Consider the following 15,353-nt stretch of genomic DNA (forward strand, 5'->3'; position numbering starts at 1 on the left):
TACATTATACAACATTATTTTAATTTTTACATAATAAAAATATGAGAAATATTCAACAATAAAAATATTTATATAATAATTAAATATAAAAATGATAAATACAACTTTTTTATTGACATTGTTTTTGCAAAAAAAAATTATTACATGACAGTTCTCTATATGATAGTATAAATAATTTATATTCCCAATATATCTATAATGTTTTTTTTAAATACTATTTTTAAGACATAAAACTAAAATATATTTTTTTCTAAATTTAATTTTATTATGGATGCACGAGTCCTATTATGAAATTATTTCTTATTGGTTTCCTTTTCTCTTGTTATAAGTATAGCACGTACATCTGTGGGGGAATATTATTTTATAGTTTGTTAATGTTACTGTCCTTCTAGAAACATATTTGATCTGTCTACATTCTTAAACATTGAAGGCGGAAAATCTATGATGAGTACAATGATGAGGTAGTTGAGCTGACAAAAGATGAAATCAAACTTGTCCGTAGACTGCTCAAGAACCAGGCACCACATTCTGACTTTGATCCTTATCCGGTATGTGTTTAGTTTCCATCTTATTTTAATTTTTAGGGATTTTGAGTACAATTTTAAATATAATTAGTGTGCACAGTTTTCTTCCTAAATTTCATCTCTCCTATGTAATATTCAGGATTATGTTGACTGGTATAAATGGGAAGATGCCAAGCATCCATTGTCTAATGCTCCTGAACCAAAAAGGAGGTTTATTCCTTCAAAGTGGGAAGCTAAAAAGGTAACCATTCCTTTGTTTACTAATGTGGAGATGTTCAGGAGGACATTGGAAACAAATTGATTTTTCTTATCACTTTTAAACTTCCGTGATTCTACAGGTTGTACAATATGTTAGAGCAATTCGCAAGGGAACAATTACTTTTGACAAACCAAAAGAGGAAGATGGTCCATATCTCTTGTGGGGAGATGATTCTGGTTCGACAGAAAAATCAAATCATTTGGCTTACATTCCTGCCCCTAAGCAGAAATTACCTGGTATTAACCGCGACTTACATTTTGGAGAGCCAAAATCTACTAATAGATAATATTTGTTTTTGCTTCTGATTTTGGTGTACCTTGGTGATTGATAACATAATTTCATTTTGTAGGCCATGATGAATCTTATAATCCTCCTTTAGAGTACATTCCAACTCAAGAGGAGATAAATTCTTATCAATTGATGTTTGAGGAAGACCGTCCTAAGTTTATTCCAAAAAGGTACTTTGTTTCAGGGCAAACGTTTTTACTCCCTTCTTTCTGTAGTGTCGGGCTAATAAATGTTACTTGGTCAGGTTTACGTCTATGAGGAGCATCCCTTCATATGAGAATGCTATGAAGGAATCCTTTGAACGTTGTTTGGATCTGTACTTGTGCCCTCGAGTTCGGAAAAAGCGCGTGAGTGAAATATCTGTCAGAGAACTAGTTTACTGATTTGATTTTTGGTGCGAATGTGTGTATACTATAATTGGTATAATTTGTTCACTTTTTCTTTTCTTTCCGTGTTCTAGCTTAATATTGATCCTGAATCTTTAAAGCCAAAGCTTCCGAGTCGAAAGGAGCTTAAGCCTTATCCCATAACATGCTATATTGAGTATAAAGGCCATGAAGATGCTGTTACATCAATTTCCATTGAAGCTTCAGGGCAATGGATGGCTTCAGGTATGAATATTGATGACATATATTGCTGTTTCAATTTAGGAAGGATGGAGATGGGTCTCTAACTTTTCTGCTATCTGCTCAGGTTCAAGTGATGGAACTGTCCGTGTCTGGGAGGTTGAAACTGGCAGATGTCTTAGGCGGTGGGAAGTTGGTGAAGCTGTCAGCTGTGTTTCCTGGAATCCTCTGCCTGATATGCATATTCTAGCTGTTTCTGCGTAAGTCTGATTTTATTGGCTATTAAGAGTCATATACCTTTTGTTCTATAAAATTCTTAATGTTTATATATGGTTTGATTGTGAAAATAAATCAATGGTAAATCTTTGGTTTTAGGGGACAAGATGTACTTCTACTGAACACTGGTTTGGGGGATGAAGAATTGCAGAACCAGATTAAGGAGCTTCTCTGGATTGACTCTTCAACAGCATCAGATGACTCTGGTCAGTGCTTTTGTCACTTTGGTTTTGATCTAAACATTCAATAGAAGGCTCCAAGAGATCCAAACTCTCAAGTTGGCCTATGAACCCCAACTGAGCTTTTTATTGGAAGGGGGATCGGCTTAAAGTTTAAACCTAACTGGTCACTTGGGTGAATGTTGATTTGTTATTTATATCAATGCTTATGAGATTTTATGTCCCAGAATCGTGGTTTTGTTTTTTTTTCTAATCATGCCCGAGTTTGCAGGTGATAAAGCACCTAGTGTAAGCTGGCTTAAAGATGACAAACATATGGGTTTAAGGTTAAGGCACTTCAAGGTGTTTTCACATTTGTTTCCATTTCCATCTTGGTTCACTTGTTGATTGAATTTCTGTAGTTGTTCAATTAAACATTTGTAGATTTGTTTTTGCAGACAGTTACTGCTGTAGAATGGCACCGGAAAGGTGACTACTTTTCAACAGTGATGCCAACAGATATCCTTTTTAAGTGTTTCTTCTGATCAATTTATGCATACCTAATTATACATTGGTTTATTGCTCAACACTACATGCCTCTGGTGATGATTGTTTATGATTTTTTTCCTTTATATTTTTTGGTATATTATTGACTTTTGTTATTGTTGGGTGTATGCAAATAAATGTGCACGTGCTTTCATTGCACAAATATTAGTGCAACATATCTTGATGGCAAGGGAATCTTATTTTGTTCAACACAGCACTAGGCATGGCTGGCTTTTAACTTCAATTAGAATAAACATAACCTTTTGGCCTTGAGCTGCTATTTGTCGTGTTATTCCTCCTGTTGCATGCCATGCATCATTAATGTCTGTGTTTAGAATGTGGTTTCTTTACCTATGGAATTTACTGAAAACAAATCGTATTGAACTAGTTCTTGATTACCAAATTTTTAGCTGAATTGTTTTCTGACTGAATTATATGAAATTTAGAGGGATATAAATATATTAAACTAAGGGGTTGGTTGGTTTTTTCCTTGACAATTTCTTTACGTGAGTCCTCAACCAGGATCCTATCCAGACGACAGAATCCTATTTTCATTATGTTGGCCAAGAAAACCGAACGGTTAATGACCGTCCAGAACGAAAGTACAATATTTCATGGGAAAATTCATTTCTCATCAAAGTCACATGATTTCATTCGTTCATATCAAACCAAAATCTCAAATTTCATATATCTCATTTCATCCAACGTCTCATACGTAACTTAGTCATTTATCATTTTCATTCCATAAAAACGAAAGTTCATATAAATCAAGCATAACAACCTCATACAATCAAAATAACGAACGTTCATGCAAATTAACCCTAGCAACATCATACAGTGAAATAACGAACGTTCATACCATCATTTATATCATCCATCATGCATTATTTTCACACAGTAAAATAACGAACGTTCACACATAACATGCTTCAAAACAGTTAAATTAAGTAAGCTTCCCTTACCTGGAAATGACCGAACGTCCACAACCACAGAGACAAGACCTCTCAAACACTGGTTCTCCTACTGTCAACGCTCGTCACTCAAACTATACGAACGAACCCCAAAAACCAAAATCAGAACTACTCCTACTTAAAGGGAATAACGAACGTACAACTAAAAATTGAGTTTTCACGCACGGAGAACGAACGTCAGAATGAAGGGAGGACTTACCAGCTTTACTGGCCGAACGTTCTCCCTGGAAGCTCTTGTCGCCGAGCGTCCTTCAACTGCGCCGGAGATACTGATCGGAGGAGGTGAACGGTGGTATCTTAGAGAGAGAAGGATGCAGAGGGTGTAGAGAGAAGGATGAGAGAATGAGTTTTCAGAGATGAAACAAAGAGAGGGATGTGCAGAGTGAGTGGGGAATATGTTCAGAATTCCCACTCGCCGCCAAACGCACGTCCACTCTGGCAGCTGCGTTGGCATCGCACTCCACCGCCTCTCTGACAACCCATAACGGACGTTCGACCACTGTACAGTTGCCACGCGTCTTCCACCATCGCCGATTGCACGTTCACACGCTGGCAGCACGTTCTCCACTAAGCCACGCTGGACGGACGTCCACTCTGAGCCGGACACGTGTTCTCCACTACGCCGAACGCACGTTCACACGCTGGCAGTCGGCGCTCCACTGACGCTGCTGACTCACCTGAACGTGCGGCAACTGGCGTCCGTGGTGTCGGGCACTGTTGTCGGCCATGTTCACTACTGAGGTGGCGCGCTCTCCTACCGCCACGTGGACGCACGTTTTTCGAGGCCTGACATGATGTTCCTATGTATACTATACATACGATATTTTCCCTTCCCGTGTCAAAATACAATTATAATCGATAAAAGACAACACAATGAAAATTCAAACAAGAAACTAATATTTTAATCATTAAAATATGTTAATAAAATTTTAAAATATTTGTATTAATGATACGACAATATATATTCAAACATATCAAATCACTGCTTAATATGTTTCTATTGTTAAGTAAGCATCCAAATCGTTATAATGGAAATCACATTTTGGTTGACATGGAAAATATGTAATGGAAAAATAAATTATATATTTTAAATTGATAAAATTAAAATAAAATTATAAGATATAAATATGATTAAAATATATGAGAGAATATTTAAAGATTTTATATTAATTAAAAAAATTGACCGAATAAAATATATTGATATTTTTTTTCACGCGATATATTATGTAGGTGATTCAAATTATAGTTAGAAATTTAGATATCTCATAGTGTTATATGCCAGACTGTTTGGAACAAGGAATTATCTGTAAAAATTGCAAAAACATTACTGCATAACTAAATAGATGACAGGTAAGTATTTAAAGTAAATAGGAAGAGGAAAAAATAATTAATTTCATTTTTTACATATATTTGTTTACCATATTAGTTTAATACGAATTAAGTCATGCACGGTTATTCTAGCTTAACTATTTTGGTTTGAACTAAAGAATTTGAGGGTTGTGGGCTAAACATATATTTAATATTGAATTTCTAATATATAATTATTACTTGTATAACCTGTGATCATATATTACTGAACTTGAGATAATAGTTTCTTGTGAAAAATCATAGTCATGCAGACAAAAATTAAGTAAGAGTGTATTTCGATAATAAATTTTATAAAGAAATTTAAATGTAACAAATTTGAATAATTTTTATTTTAAATATTTAATTTCAATAAAATAATTTAAATTTGTTAATTTTTTGATAAAATAGTTTAGTTACCACCAATTAAAAATTATTTTAATATTAAATAATGTATATTCATTTAAAAACATAAGTTATATATTTTAGTTAATATTATTTGAAATTATTTGTTAGTTAAATATAAAAAAAACTAAGTGATGAATCATTATTTTCTACACTTCACTTGGTTTATTGTACTAAAATTAATTGAGGAATTGTTCTTAAATGTCCGATATTATTCTGTTTTCGTTAATAGTGCGTAATTTGATCGAAAATTCTTATTTTAATTAATTTGAATTATCTGAGCTAATTATTTACATTATTAAATGCAAGAAAATTTTGGAATTATATTTTGAGACATTTGGAAACATCTCCTTTCTAGGAATTTTTAAGTAAAAATTGGTTTGAAAACATATTCAACAGACGGCCATTCACGGTTTAGTTGGGAGCAATTCCAAAATGAAAGGTGCTGAATTTTATTGAAATGCTCACTAGACCAAGTTCATTTGCTGAAAAATCATGGCTGAAAAATACAGAATAGTACACGGCCCTTTCTTACTTTTGTCAAAAGATGATAGAAGAAAATTGTAAAAAATGGGACATCATGGGGCCTCCACTAACGGTTTTGGATGCTTGGCAAAATACATAGAATGTGTCCAAAAATCCAATTCTGAAATATCTGAATAAAAGTATGGGCTGCAGTATTCTTAAAAGTTGAAAAGCATGACACCACCATTCATTTTTTGGTGCAATCAAGCATCACATGATTTGGGATGCAAGGGTCCACGGACAACTCAAACACCACCATGGCTGGAAGAAAGGACACTCCACAGCCTAGTTCAACAAGGAGGTGGCACCCCTTTGCTGCATTCAGCAAGCTTGAAAGCAGCGTCCATCACGGTCACAAGAGAAGGAGCTTTCCAGTGGTAACAACACATCACGCAATCCAGCAGCACAACTCCTTCCAGCAAACTTGAATCAGTTCAGCTGCTGGTCCAGCAGAATAGATGCTTCACGGTCCATGCAAAGAGAAGCAGTAGCACACGGTGGCTGCAGCAAAAGAAGATGGAAGATCACGCTCCAACAAGCACATCCAACAAGGAGAAGCAGCAGCTTACGGTTTCTTTTGGTTGGCTTGGTAACATCTCACGGCCCAACTAGTCCAGCAGAGATTCATGTCCAACTACAACTCCATTCCAGCAGCTTTGTAACTCACGGTTTTGTCATGTAATTACGTCAAGGAGGGGCAGCAGCTGGTCCAGTGGAGAAGACCTTCACAGTCCAGTAAAGAGTAGCCACCACCGAGAAGGGAGGAGCTGTACAAGCAGAAGAGAAGCTCACGGCCTGCACCAGCGGTCCAACAACACTCACGGGCTCTTCTTTCCCTTTGGAGGTGGGAGACCACACACAATGGGAAGGGATTCACGTTCAGTTTAGGTGCTGTCACAGCAGCAGACTTCCTCCTCCATGGTATCTTCATGCGTCCAGAACAGCAGCCACCAACGTTGGTTCCTATCTCAGATTTTCCAGTCCACCAAAGGTGGTATTTCCAGCAACGTCCTCCCATCCAGAAGCAGCTCACACTCCAGCAGCTTGGTAGCAGCGAGAAACCAGCAGCCACCTTGGAGAGGAGATGAAGATCACGGCCTGGTCTAGCAACACAGCAGCAGCAACATTTGCATCCAACAACACCAACACTTCACCGAGAGCAAGCAGAAGCATCTTGATCCAGCCACTTCCATGAGCAACATCCATACTTCACGGTCAGCACATCCAGCATGGAATGTGGGCACCACATTTCAAAAGAATTTGGCAGCCAACAGAAAAGAAGATGGCACAAACAAATGAAGGAGAAGTCACGGGAGGAGACTATGCGGGAGTTGGTGAGAGAATTCCTTATAAAAAGAAGGCAGCACCAGAGAAGATGGGAGCATCAGTGTTAGGAGTAGGAATTTAGAAGAGTTTTACGTTGGCTTTTATTTTTCCTCCTCCCCTTTGGGGAGGTTTTGGATTTGTTCTTGTTTTCCAATTTGTTTTCCAGTTTCAATCTGCACGTTTAATTTCCATGTTGTTTTCCAGTTTGTTTTTCAATCGAAATTAAATTTACAGTTTGCATTTACAATTTCATCTGCACGTTTAACGCTGCAAGTTTCTGGTTACATCAATCTCCTTTAAGTTTCCTTGCACATTTTAATTTTTGTAAGTAGTTTATTTGTTTTGCAATTTAGCTATTTCTGAATTTACCATTTTCTATATATTTACTGTTTCATGCAATTTATTTACCATCTTACTGTTTTAATCTTGTTTTTACAATCTGTTATTTTTACTGCCTTTCCAATTTAATTTTTCTGTACACAACCATCCACAAACCCCCCACTTCGTGTAAAGAAATCTGAAACTAAACCTACAAAATTGGTCCTTGAGAGACGACCTAGGAGTAAACTCCCTAACTGCATTCTTTTATGCTCAACTTTTGTGAGAGGCGCGACCCTCTCATCACTAAGCTCAGTCTAAAAGAAGTTCTTATTGAAATGAATAAAAGATAATTGATAATGGATCCATATTAATTATATTAAGAATGTCAAGTTTAAGAAAACATGAAAAAAAAATAGACATAACGTTAAAAAAGAGTGTAAAAGGGAAAAATTGTTTAAAATTTGGTAATGCATTTTAATGTGTCAATCCATCTTATATAACAAATAATCCAGATTTGTGTATGTTGATTTTTTTTTTAATTTATGCATTTGAGAAACATTTTAAATTTATTATCGAATAGTTAAGTCGTATATGGGTGTGACAAAGAAGTCATATTTAGATTTGACAATTTCAATGAGATTAAACTTTATTAATCATCATTGTTGAATAAAGTTGTATATGTAATTGACGACTATAACCTTCTTAAGTAAAGTTATATATATGATTGACGACTTTAATTAACTGAATTTGTGCATAGAAATAATGACTTAAACATAAATGAATTTTGTACTAAAGTGGTGCTGGAGACTTCAACCTCAACCTTTTTAAATTAAAATTGTGTACAAGAATGGAAACTTCAATACAAATACAAAATTGTTGTTGCGCACTACATTGACAACTTTAATTTAGGCCATTTTAATTTATGTTTTTTGGTTTATAAATTCATCAAAATAACAATATGAGAATAAGAATGTAGTGCCCAACTTTAGTTGTTTACACAAGTTGAAGTCGCAAAGGTAGTGTCTAACTTCAGTTCATTTTGTATTTGTACTGAAGTTTCCATTCTTGTGCACGACTTTAGTTCAAAATGATTGAGGTCGAAGTCGTCAATCCTAGGTACAACTTTCATTTATGCCGAAGTCATCATTTCTATGCACGACTTCAGTTCAAAATGATTAATCAAAGTCGTCAATCATATATTCGACTTTAATTAAGGTTGAAGTCTACAATCATGTATACGACTTTACTCAAGAGTGATGATTAAATAAGTTTAATCTTACTAAAGTTGTCAAATTTGGATACGACTTCAATATTATTAAAAAATTGTGTTTTCATTTCATGACTTCCTCATGACGAAGTCATCACATCCCTGTACGACTTAACAATTTCGACAATAAATTTAAAATGTGACCTAGATGACAAATTAAAAAAAAACAAATACATACAAAAAGTTATATATGTTTTTATATTATTAATATTTTATTTTATAAAATTAATTTCTCAAATATTAATAAAAATATTGTTTAAATAAATTTTAATATAAATTATTAAAATAATAAGTTTATGTGGTAAATTAGTCAAAATAGTTTGACAATTTATTACTCTCTTTTTTTATATTTGGATTATGTAATTTAAAAGAGTAATTTATATTTTTGTTTTTACTTTTGTGTTTTTGTGCTTGAAGAGATCATTTTCTTACTATGTGATTATCAACAATTATATTATAGTTTAGGAAGATGAGTAGTTTAGCACATTGACCAAAATCAACATTGCATATTATGCCTTTGGAAATAGGTTAATCTTGATGATTCTTTCTTATTCAATGACTTCGTTGATGTATGTGTGGTTTGGTCTAGCTTGATTGAGAAAATGTTGGTGATAGATTGCATATTGAGCAAATGTGAGTTATGAGTGACAATGATGTGGATGTATACGTAGGGTGATGAGGGGTAATGACAAGAAAAGATTATCATTGTCAATGAATCCGAGCAGATCACTAGTGACAGGAGCGGTTTGAGTAGATTGATTAGCAATGTGTCATATGTTTGTTTCAAAGCATATGAGACTTTTAGTGAGGGAATGATATATTGATTCATAAGTGAATTTTCACCAATAGGTCTCTTAAGTGTATAAGAGACTTGAATAGTTGTACGTTATTGGAGGATTTTTAATTTTATTCATAATATTGCATTGGAAGATTTGCAATTGTCTCTAAAAAAAATTGTATAAAAAGATTTGCAATTTTTGTCAGAAAAATTACATGTGAAGTAATAATACTTTGTTGAGTATGGGTGGATGAAGGTTTTGAGTTGCCAAACTACATTATATGTCTTTTGTGTTTTTATTTTGATTTTTGTTTTTGTTTGTAGGTGTGCTTCCACTTGAAGAGATTATTTTTCTATTGTATGATTTCCAACAAATAACAACAAAACTTGAAAAAAAGTTGCATATAATGTTATAGTTGTAGTGTTATATTTTAATATTAAAAGTTAAATTTACTATGAATTTTTATGTTAAGAAAAACTCAATTGCTTTAATTAAAATGTAACATATTTTAATTATTTTATCCCAATAAACATTTGAAGAAGGAAGGTAATCCTTTTCCAAGTTATTCATATCTTATGTATTTAAATTTTTTTGAATTATTTAAATTTCTTATCCAAATGCAAAGATAAGGAAGAGTATTGAGGATTTCAAATTTTAAACCAAGTTTAAATTTATTTAGTTGTAAGTAATTAAACTATTTTATAAGCTTATACTTTTTAAAATTTTCTATCTGAAAAACATATTTTATCATTAAATTCTTTAAAAATTGTGGAAAATAAAATTAATTTATAAAAAAATTTCCTTAGAAAAAGCTTTGCAAATATTAATTTTTATACCTATTTAATTGTTATTATGGTTTCTTTATGCTTTTGATAGTGCTAATTTTGGGGAGCCGTGGTTTACGTGCTGAAGCTGAAGTTTGTACCAACTAGCTTTTCATGGCTCATCTCACACAGTCATGGCTATGCTTTTTAGAGAACAGGGACAGTGTCCCAAAAAGTAGGGTTTGTAGAATTGATGGTTAATAAAATTAGTTTCTTTCAAATGAATATCATAATATCGATGGGTAATTTCTTAAATACGAGAAACAGTTTTAGTAAGATATATGATATTATTTTTTTATCGGACTAAATTTTAAACAATTATCAATAATTGAAATTAGACATTTTTTTTTCCTCAGAAAAGGTTAGTGCTTTTTGCTTATCATGCAATAAAATAAAATTGTCTCCTAATATTTTTTTTTTTTTGGTGATTCCATCCTTCTGTAACGCATTATAGTGAGGATGAGATGAAGAGGGTAGACCCAAAGCCAAAGTTATGATATTCTTCTTTTTTATTACTTTTAGGCGTATAAGATGCTCCACCAACTAGTCAAGCCAGAAAGGCTTGGACTTGAACGTGCTTTTTGGAAGCTGTAAACTTCCACCTTATGAAGTAAGTGTTGCCATCAAATATATCTATCAAAACTTCAAATACGCGTATTGGGTACAGCTCACTACACCTCATTCATTGCTTGTGCTGCTTTCAGACATCATAAGCCAAAACCAAGGGGTTGAATGATGTTTTTTGTTCTTATTAATACATGTCTTCCATGAAAATGCAGTGATTACATTTCCATGCAGGGTATTGTGCGACCGTGTGAAAACCATGAATTAATAATTCATTAATGAATACATCCTCCCACGTTATGTGTGATTTGGATTGGAAAACACATGGTCTCTTCTTTCTCGACATGTTGCCCCATCCAACAAGGTTGACAAATGGGACGCGTTTCCTGTTTTTCCCTTATTTTTCTTGTTGTGTTTGAAATTCCACGTCTTATTACCACACCAGAGAACGTCCCTATAGGCACACTATAATTGTCTGTTGTTGTTTTTCAATGATATCTACAAAATTATTATGTATTAAAATTAGTATCTCTAAACTCTAATTACTTGTATGTGAGATGTTATCAAAATTAACATGTCAATATTGTTAATTTAAAAATAACAATTGCAGGACCGAATTGATATATTTATTAAACATTGAACATCAAAAACACTAAAACTTTTGGAAGTACCAATTTCAATATAACCAAATTTTAATAAACCATTGTATTTTATACATTTTCCCATTTTTAAAGTAAAGAATACATCCAATGAGTATCACCTTTGTTCTCCACCTAAACCTTGTGGTATTCAACAATCCTACAACCCTCAATTTGAGAACAGAATATTTGAACTAAATCTCGTTATCCTTGATTCATGAACAGAGCCTGCTTAACCATCCAATTGTAGACAATTTCGATTTAACTAGTTTGCTTCCCCATTCAGTTTCATTTGAATTCACTAATTGATCTCAAGCACCACTTTCTGGAGTGCTTCTGCTGTCAGTGGGATGTGCAAGCAATCTTGACCGTCAGAATGCTTTTTAATCTTGACCAGCTCATGGTCTTTAAATTCAGTAAGATGAGAATTCAGGGTAACTTGACTGCTAACAAGGAAACGTTCTCGACAGACTGAGTAGAGATCACTGATTGGCATTCCTATAAAATAAAGGAAAATATTTAACAAAACTTGGATTTGAAAAGAACAATAAATCCAAGTAAATGATATAAACTTGCCTTCGTCAGGGTGAGAGAGTTGATGTTCAGCAAGAACTTTGAATACACTCTGAGCATTACGTGTCAAACTTAGCAAAACTATTGTGGCTGTTTTGACAGTTTGGCTGGCACTGCCATGAGCAAGAATCATAGGATAAAACATGCCTTCAACCTTGTAAGGGGCAAAAGTAGGAACGTGATACCAGCACCAATTGAACTGTGTGTGGGCCATATTTTTGTCCCAAACTGCATCAGAAGATGAAATTGTTAAGCAATAGACAGAGACTACAAAAAACCTTTCAGTCACATATCCGTCATTTCTATTGCTAAAGAGACAAAAAAGAACTTCCCACCGCCTTTTATTATGTCAGAATCAGGTCTTCAAAGAGCCCATTACGATCTAAGAAGTCCTTTTCAATGTTTCTACCGAGTTTTGCAAAGTATTCCACTACCTCTAATTCTAAAATTGGACTACTCCCCACTTGATCGACTCTTCTTATTAACATTTCTGCAGGTCTTCTTCTCACATGACCAAACCCATGAATTATTTCACTATCTTTTCCTCAGACAAGCGGACTCCTACTTTCATTTACCTGATTATTTTGTTTTTCTACAAACAACTTCAAAGAAGTGCACGTTATTAATAGTTTCAATTTTATGTACCATGAACAAGAAGTGTTTGGACTCTTCAACTTTATGAAAGGGTGATATTAGTCAGTCCTATTGTCATTTAAACATATGAAATATGATCAGAACCTCAGACGGCCTCTAAGAATGTGTAGTATAGATAAAAAAAAAGGTTATAGCATTTCATTTACAAAGGCATTTATACCTTTATTTGCAAACTAATATTGCATCACTCAAGTTCTATTCAAGCACTTAAAATGAACCACAAATAGAATATATAGCAGAACAAAATAAACCTTGAAATTTAAAAGAGATAACACTTACAAACTACAATTTAAAAGAGATAAAACATTCTGCAAAGACAGAGTAAAACTGCTGACTATACTTACACAGTGGAGCATTGACGTGGTCAATAGTGGCAACAATGCGAATTCGGGCACAGGCAGCTAGTCGAGCAAGGTACTGTTGGGTTTCAGAGTCCCTCAATCCAGGTCCATCAATATTGTGAATAACGACACAAACAAAAAAATCAACATCATCTATTTCTGCTTGATCCAAGAATGTAAGAAGTTCTTCCATTGATTGAGAATTCAATTGGCTCTTTGGCAATTCCCGATATGAAACCCTTCGTTTGGTTTTCATTTGGTCCCACAGAACTTCAGCTAAAGCTATCATAGCCTAATATATTTTAAGAAAATATATAATGTATTAGTGATGTACGATGAGAAGAACATGTTTAGAAGGGCACATCACACTCATCATCTTCATACAAGCATTTACTATTGAACCAAACTTTCCTTGCGTGCTTTTAGTGTTGTTCTCCTCTTTTAATTTAGAGTTTTACCTTAGTAACCTATTTTATTTTTTAATGCAAGTGAAACTGAAATTCTAATTGAAAAACAGTTCCAAATATGCTTAAGGAGCAAAATATAAGGGCCTGTTTGATTCTATTCTCACTTTTTCTTAAAAAAACTGTTTTGTAAAACAATTCCACACTACTTAACAGTCAATCTCCCATCCAGAGTGTGTATTCAGTTTTGAAATCATTTTAAAAACCAAAATCTGGGAGATGTTTCCTCATCTGCTTCTGTTTTCTTCACATGTTCTACTCGAGTGCTCAGGAACCAGACATTTAGAAATAGAAAAAAAAATCTGCTAAGAAAAACACTTGCAAACATGCTCTACAGACAGACAAATTTTACAACGAATAAAACTGCTTTATAGTAAATAAATAATGCCTAAGTTTGGTCTTTTACTTTTCTCCTTCTTTTGACACAACAGAAAGAGTTATGATCAAACATAACGTATAAATGGAAAAAAGTTAGAGAAGAAAAAAAAACAAACCTGTTTTAAGTTAATGGATTGAAGATATCCATTAATAACAACTACAGAATACTCAGTCAGTGCCGTCAAAGCAAAATCTTCAATCAAAGTCTTCTTAGATCCAAATCCATACATTAGAAGCCCGAAACCACACCTGAATCATCCATGTAACAAAAAAATAAAAATAAATAACCAAAAAACAAAATTCACTTTTGGAAAAAATAAAACCGCATTCAAACGAACCTTAGTGCCAAAAGCCATTCAGGGTACATAGTTTTATAGGAGTCCAATAAGAGAGCGATGTCGTCCCCATGCTTGGGTTGAATTCGCGATGCAGCTTCCCTCAATTCCTGGTAAATTGTGAAATCGGACAGTGATTGGGGAGGATAATAAAGGGGAATGGAACATCATTTTAAGAATTGCAATTATGAGTGATACCTGTTCATCAACTACGTCGATGTCTGTGAGTTTGTGCTTCGATTTTTTGGCCGAGGAAGCAAGCTCCTTCGCCAGAAAATAGTTTCTTGAGAACTCGAACTCTTCGTCCTCGTCCTCGTCCCAACTGCCATTGGTATCCATTCTTCAATCAATGAAGCAAAGGAAACAGTGTTGACGCAAATTTATGATACGGTTTCTTTTTTCTCTATGTTCTTGTACCCTAGACGATTTTCCCGCCATATCCACCGGGTCGGGTTTCCCTAAATCATTGACGGTTCCTATAAACCCGATTTGTGTCTTTAACAAAGCTTTCCGTTTAATTCAAAGAAAAAAATATAGGCTAACCATGATTTTTTTCAATCGAAACTACCTGATGATAAATTTGTTATTTTTATAATAAATATCTTGAAAATCGTGTTAATTGTAATTTTAGTTAATATTTTTACATTGAAACTATTAAACTATTAAAGTTTTTATTTTTATTAGAATGACAGGTAAATTGAATCTATTAATGCAAAAAGTTTATTTATGGTTAAATATGTTTTATCTCTAAAATATTACATAGTTTTTGTTTTAGTTTTTTTTTCAAATTTTAATTTGGATCCCGATATTCTAACAACACAATTTTGACAAAAAATTGACAACGTTACGTGTTAAAAGGCTATTGGATTATTTAAAATATTTTTTTTTTCGTTAAAGTTGACAATGAATTTGGCTTCCGAAAATGTCCCTCTCATTTTTGTTTTCATTCTTCTCCACTGTTGCATTTTGGTTTTCATTTTGTGTGTGTTTTCTCTCCTTTCTCTCTTTCTCTCTCACGAAGGAAGCT

The 15,353-nt window shown here is 33.7% G+C and overlaps 2 protein-coding genes across 2 annotated transcripts; one reads left to right on the forward strand and one right to left on the reverse strand.

Moving 5' to 3' along the window:
- Window positions 1-428: 428 nt before the first annotated feature.
- LOC108330239 (ribosome biogenesis protein BOP1 homolog) lies at window positions 429-3,356 on the forward strand (the record flags this gene model as incomplete). The annotated part of the gene is made up of 11 exons (XM_017564739.2): window positions 429-548; window positions 664-765; window positions 863-1,019; window positions 1,133-1,241; window positions 1,316-1,418; window positions 1,532-1,682; window positions 1,765-1,897; window positions 2,013-2,119; window positions 2,364-2,434; window positions 2,530-2,590; window positions 3,124-3,356. Coding segments are annotated over 11 exons (1,332 nt in total), but the record flags the coding sequence as incomplete, so codon positions are not given.
- An 8,247-nt stretch (window positions 3,357-11,603) lies between these two features.
- LOC108335216 (origin of replication complex subunit 2) lies at window positions 11,604-14,774 on the reverse strand. Its single transcript, XM_017571184.2, has 6 exons — window positions 14,525-14,774; window positions 14,330-14,436; window positions 14,108-14,240; window positions 13,153-13,441; window positions 12,158-12,382; window positions 11,604-12,079 (listed from the first exon to the last, which is right to left on the reverse strand). Exons 1-6 carry the CDS (start codon window positions 14,663-14,665, stop codon window positions 11,883-11,885), a joined length of 1,092 nt encoding a protein of 363 aa, XP_017426673.1. The 5' UTR covers window positions 14,666-14,774; the 3' UTR covers window positions 11,604-11,882.
- Window positions 14,775-15,353: the final 579 nt, after the last annotated feature.

Source organism: Vigna angularis, chromosome 7 (genome assembly GCF_016808095.1).
Source record: "Vigna angularis cultivar LongXiaoDou No.4 chromosome 7, ASM1680809v1, whole genome shotgun sequence".
NCBI classification, from domain to species: domain Eukaryota; kingdom Viridiplantae; phylum Streptophyta; class Magnoliopsida; order Fabales; family Fabaceae; genus Vigna; species Vigna angularis.

What these genes read in the sequence shown, in the direction of transcription:
- LOC108335216 (XM_017571184.2), bottom strand. Translation starts at nt 14,665, where the DNA reads ATGGATACCAATGGCAGTTGGGACGAGGACGAGGACGAAGAGTTCGAG. An exon ending in CCACGTCAATGCTCCACTGT is followed by an intron (nt 12,383 to 13,152) that starts GTAAGTATAGTC and finishes CTTCTGATGCAG; the next exon opens with TTTGGGACAAAAATATGGCC. An exon ending in ACTCTCTCACCCTGACGAAG is followed by an intron (nt 12,080 to 12,157) that starts GCAAGTTTATAT and finishes TTTATTTTATAG; the next exon opens with GAATGCCAATCAGTGATCTC.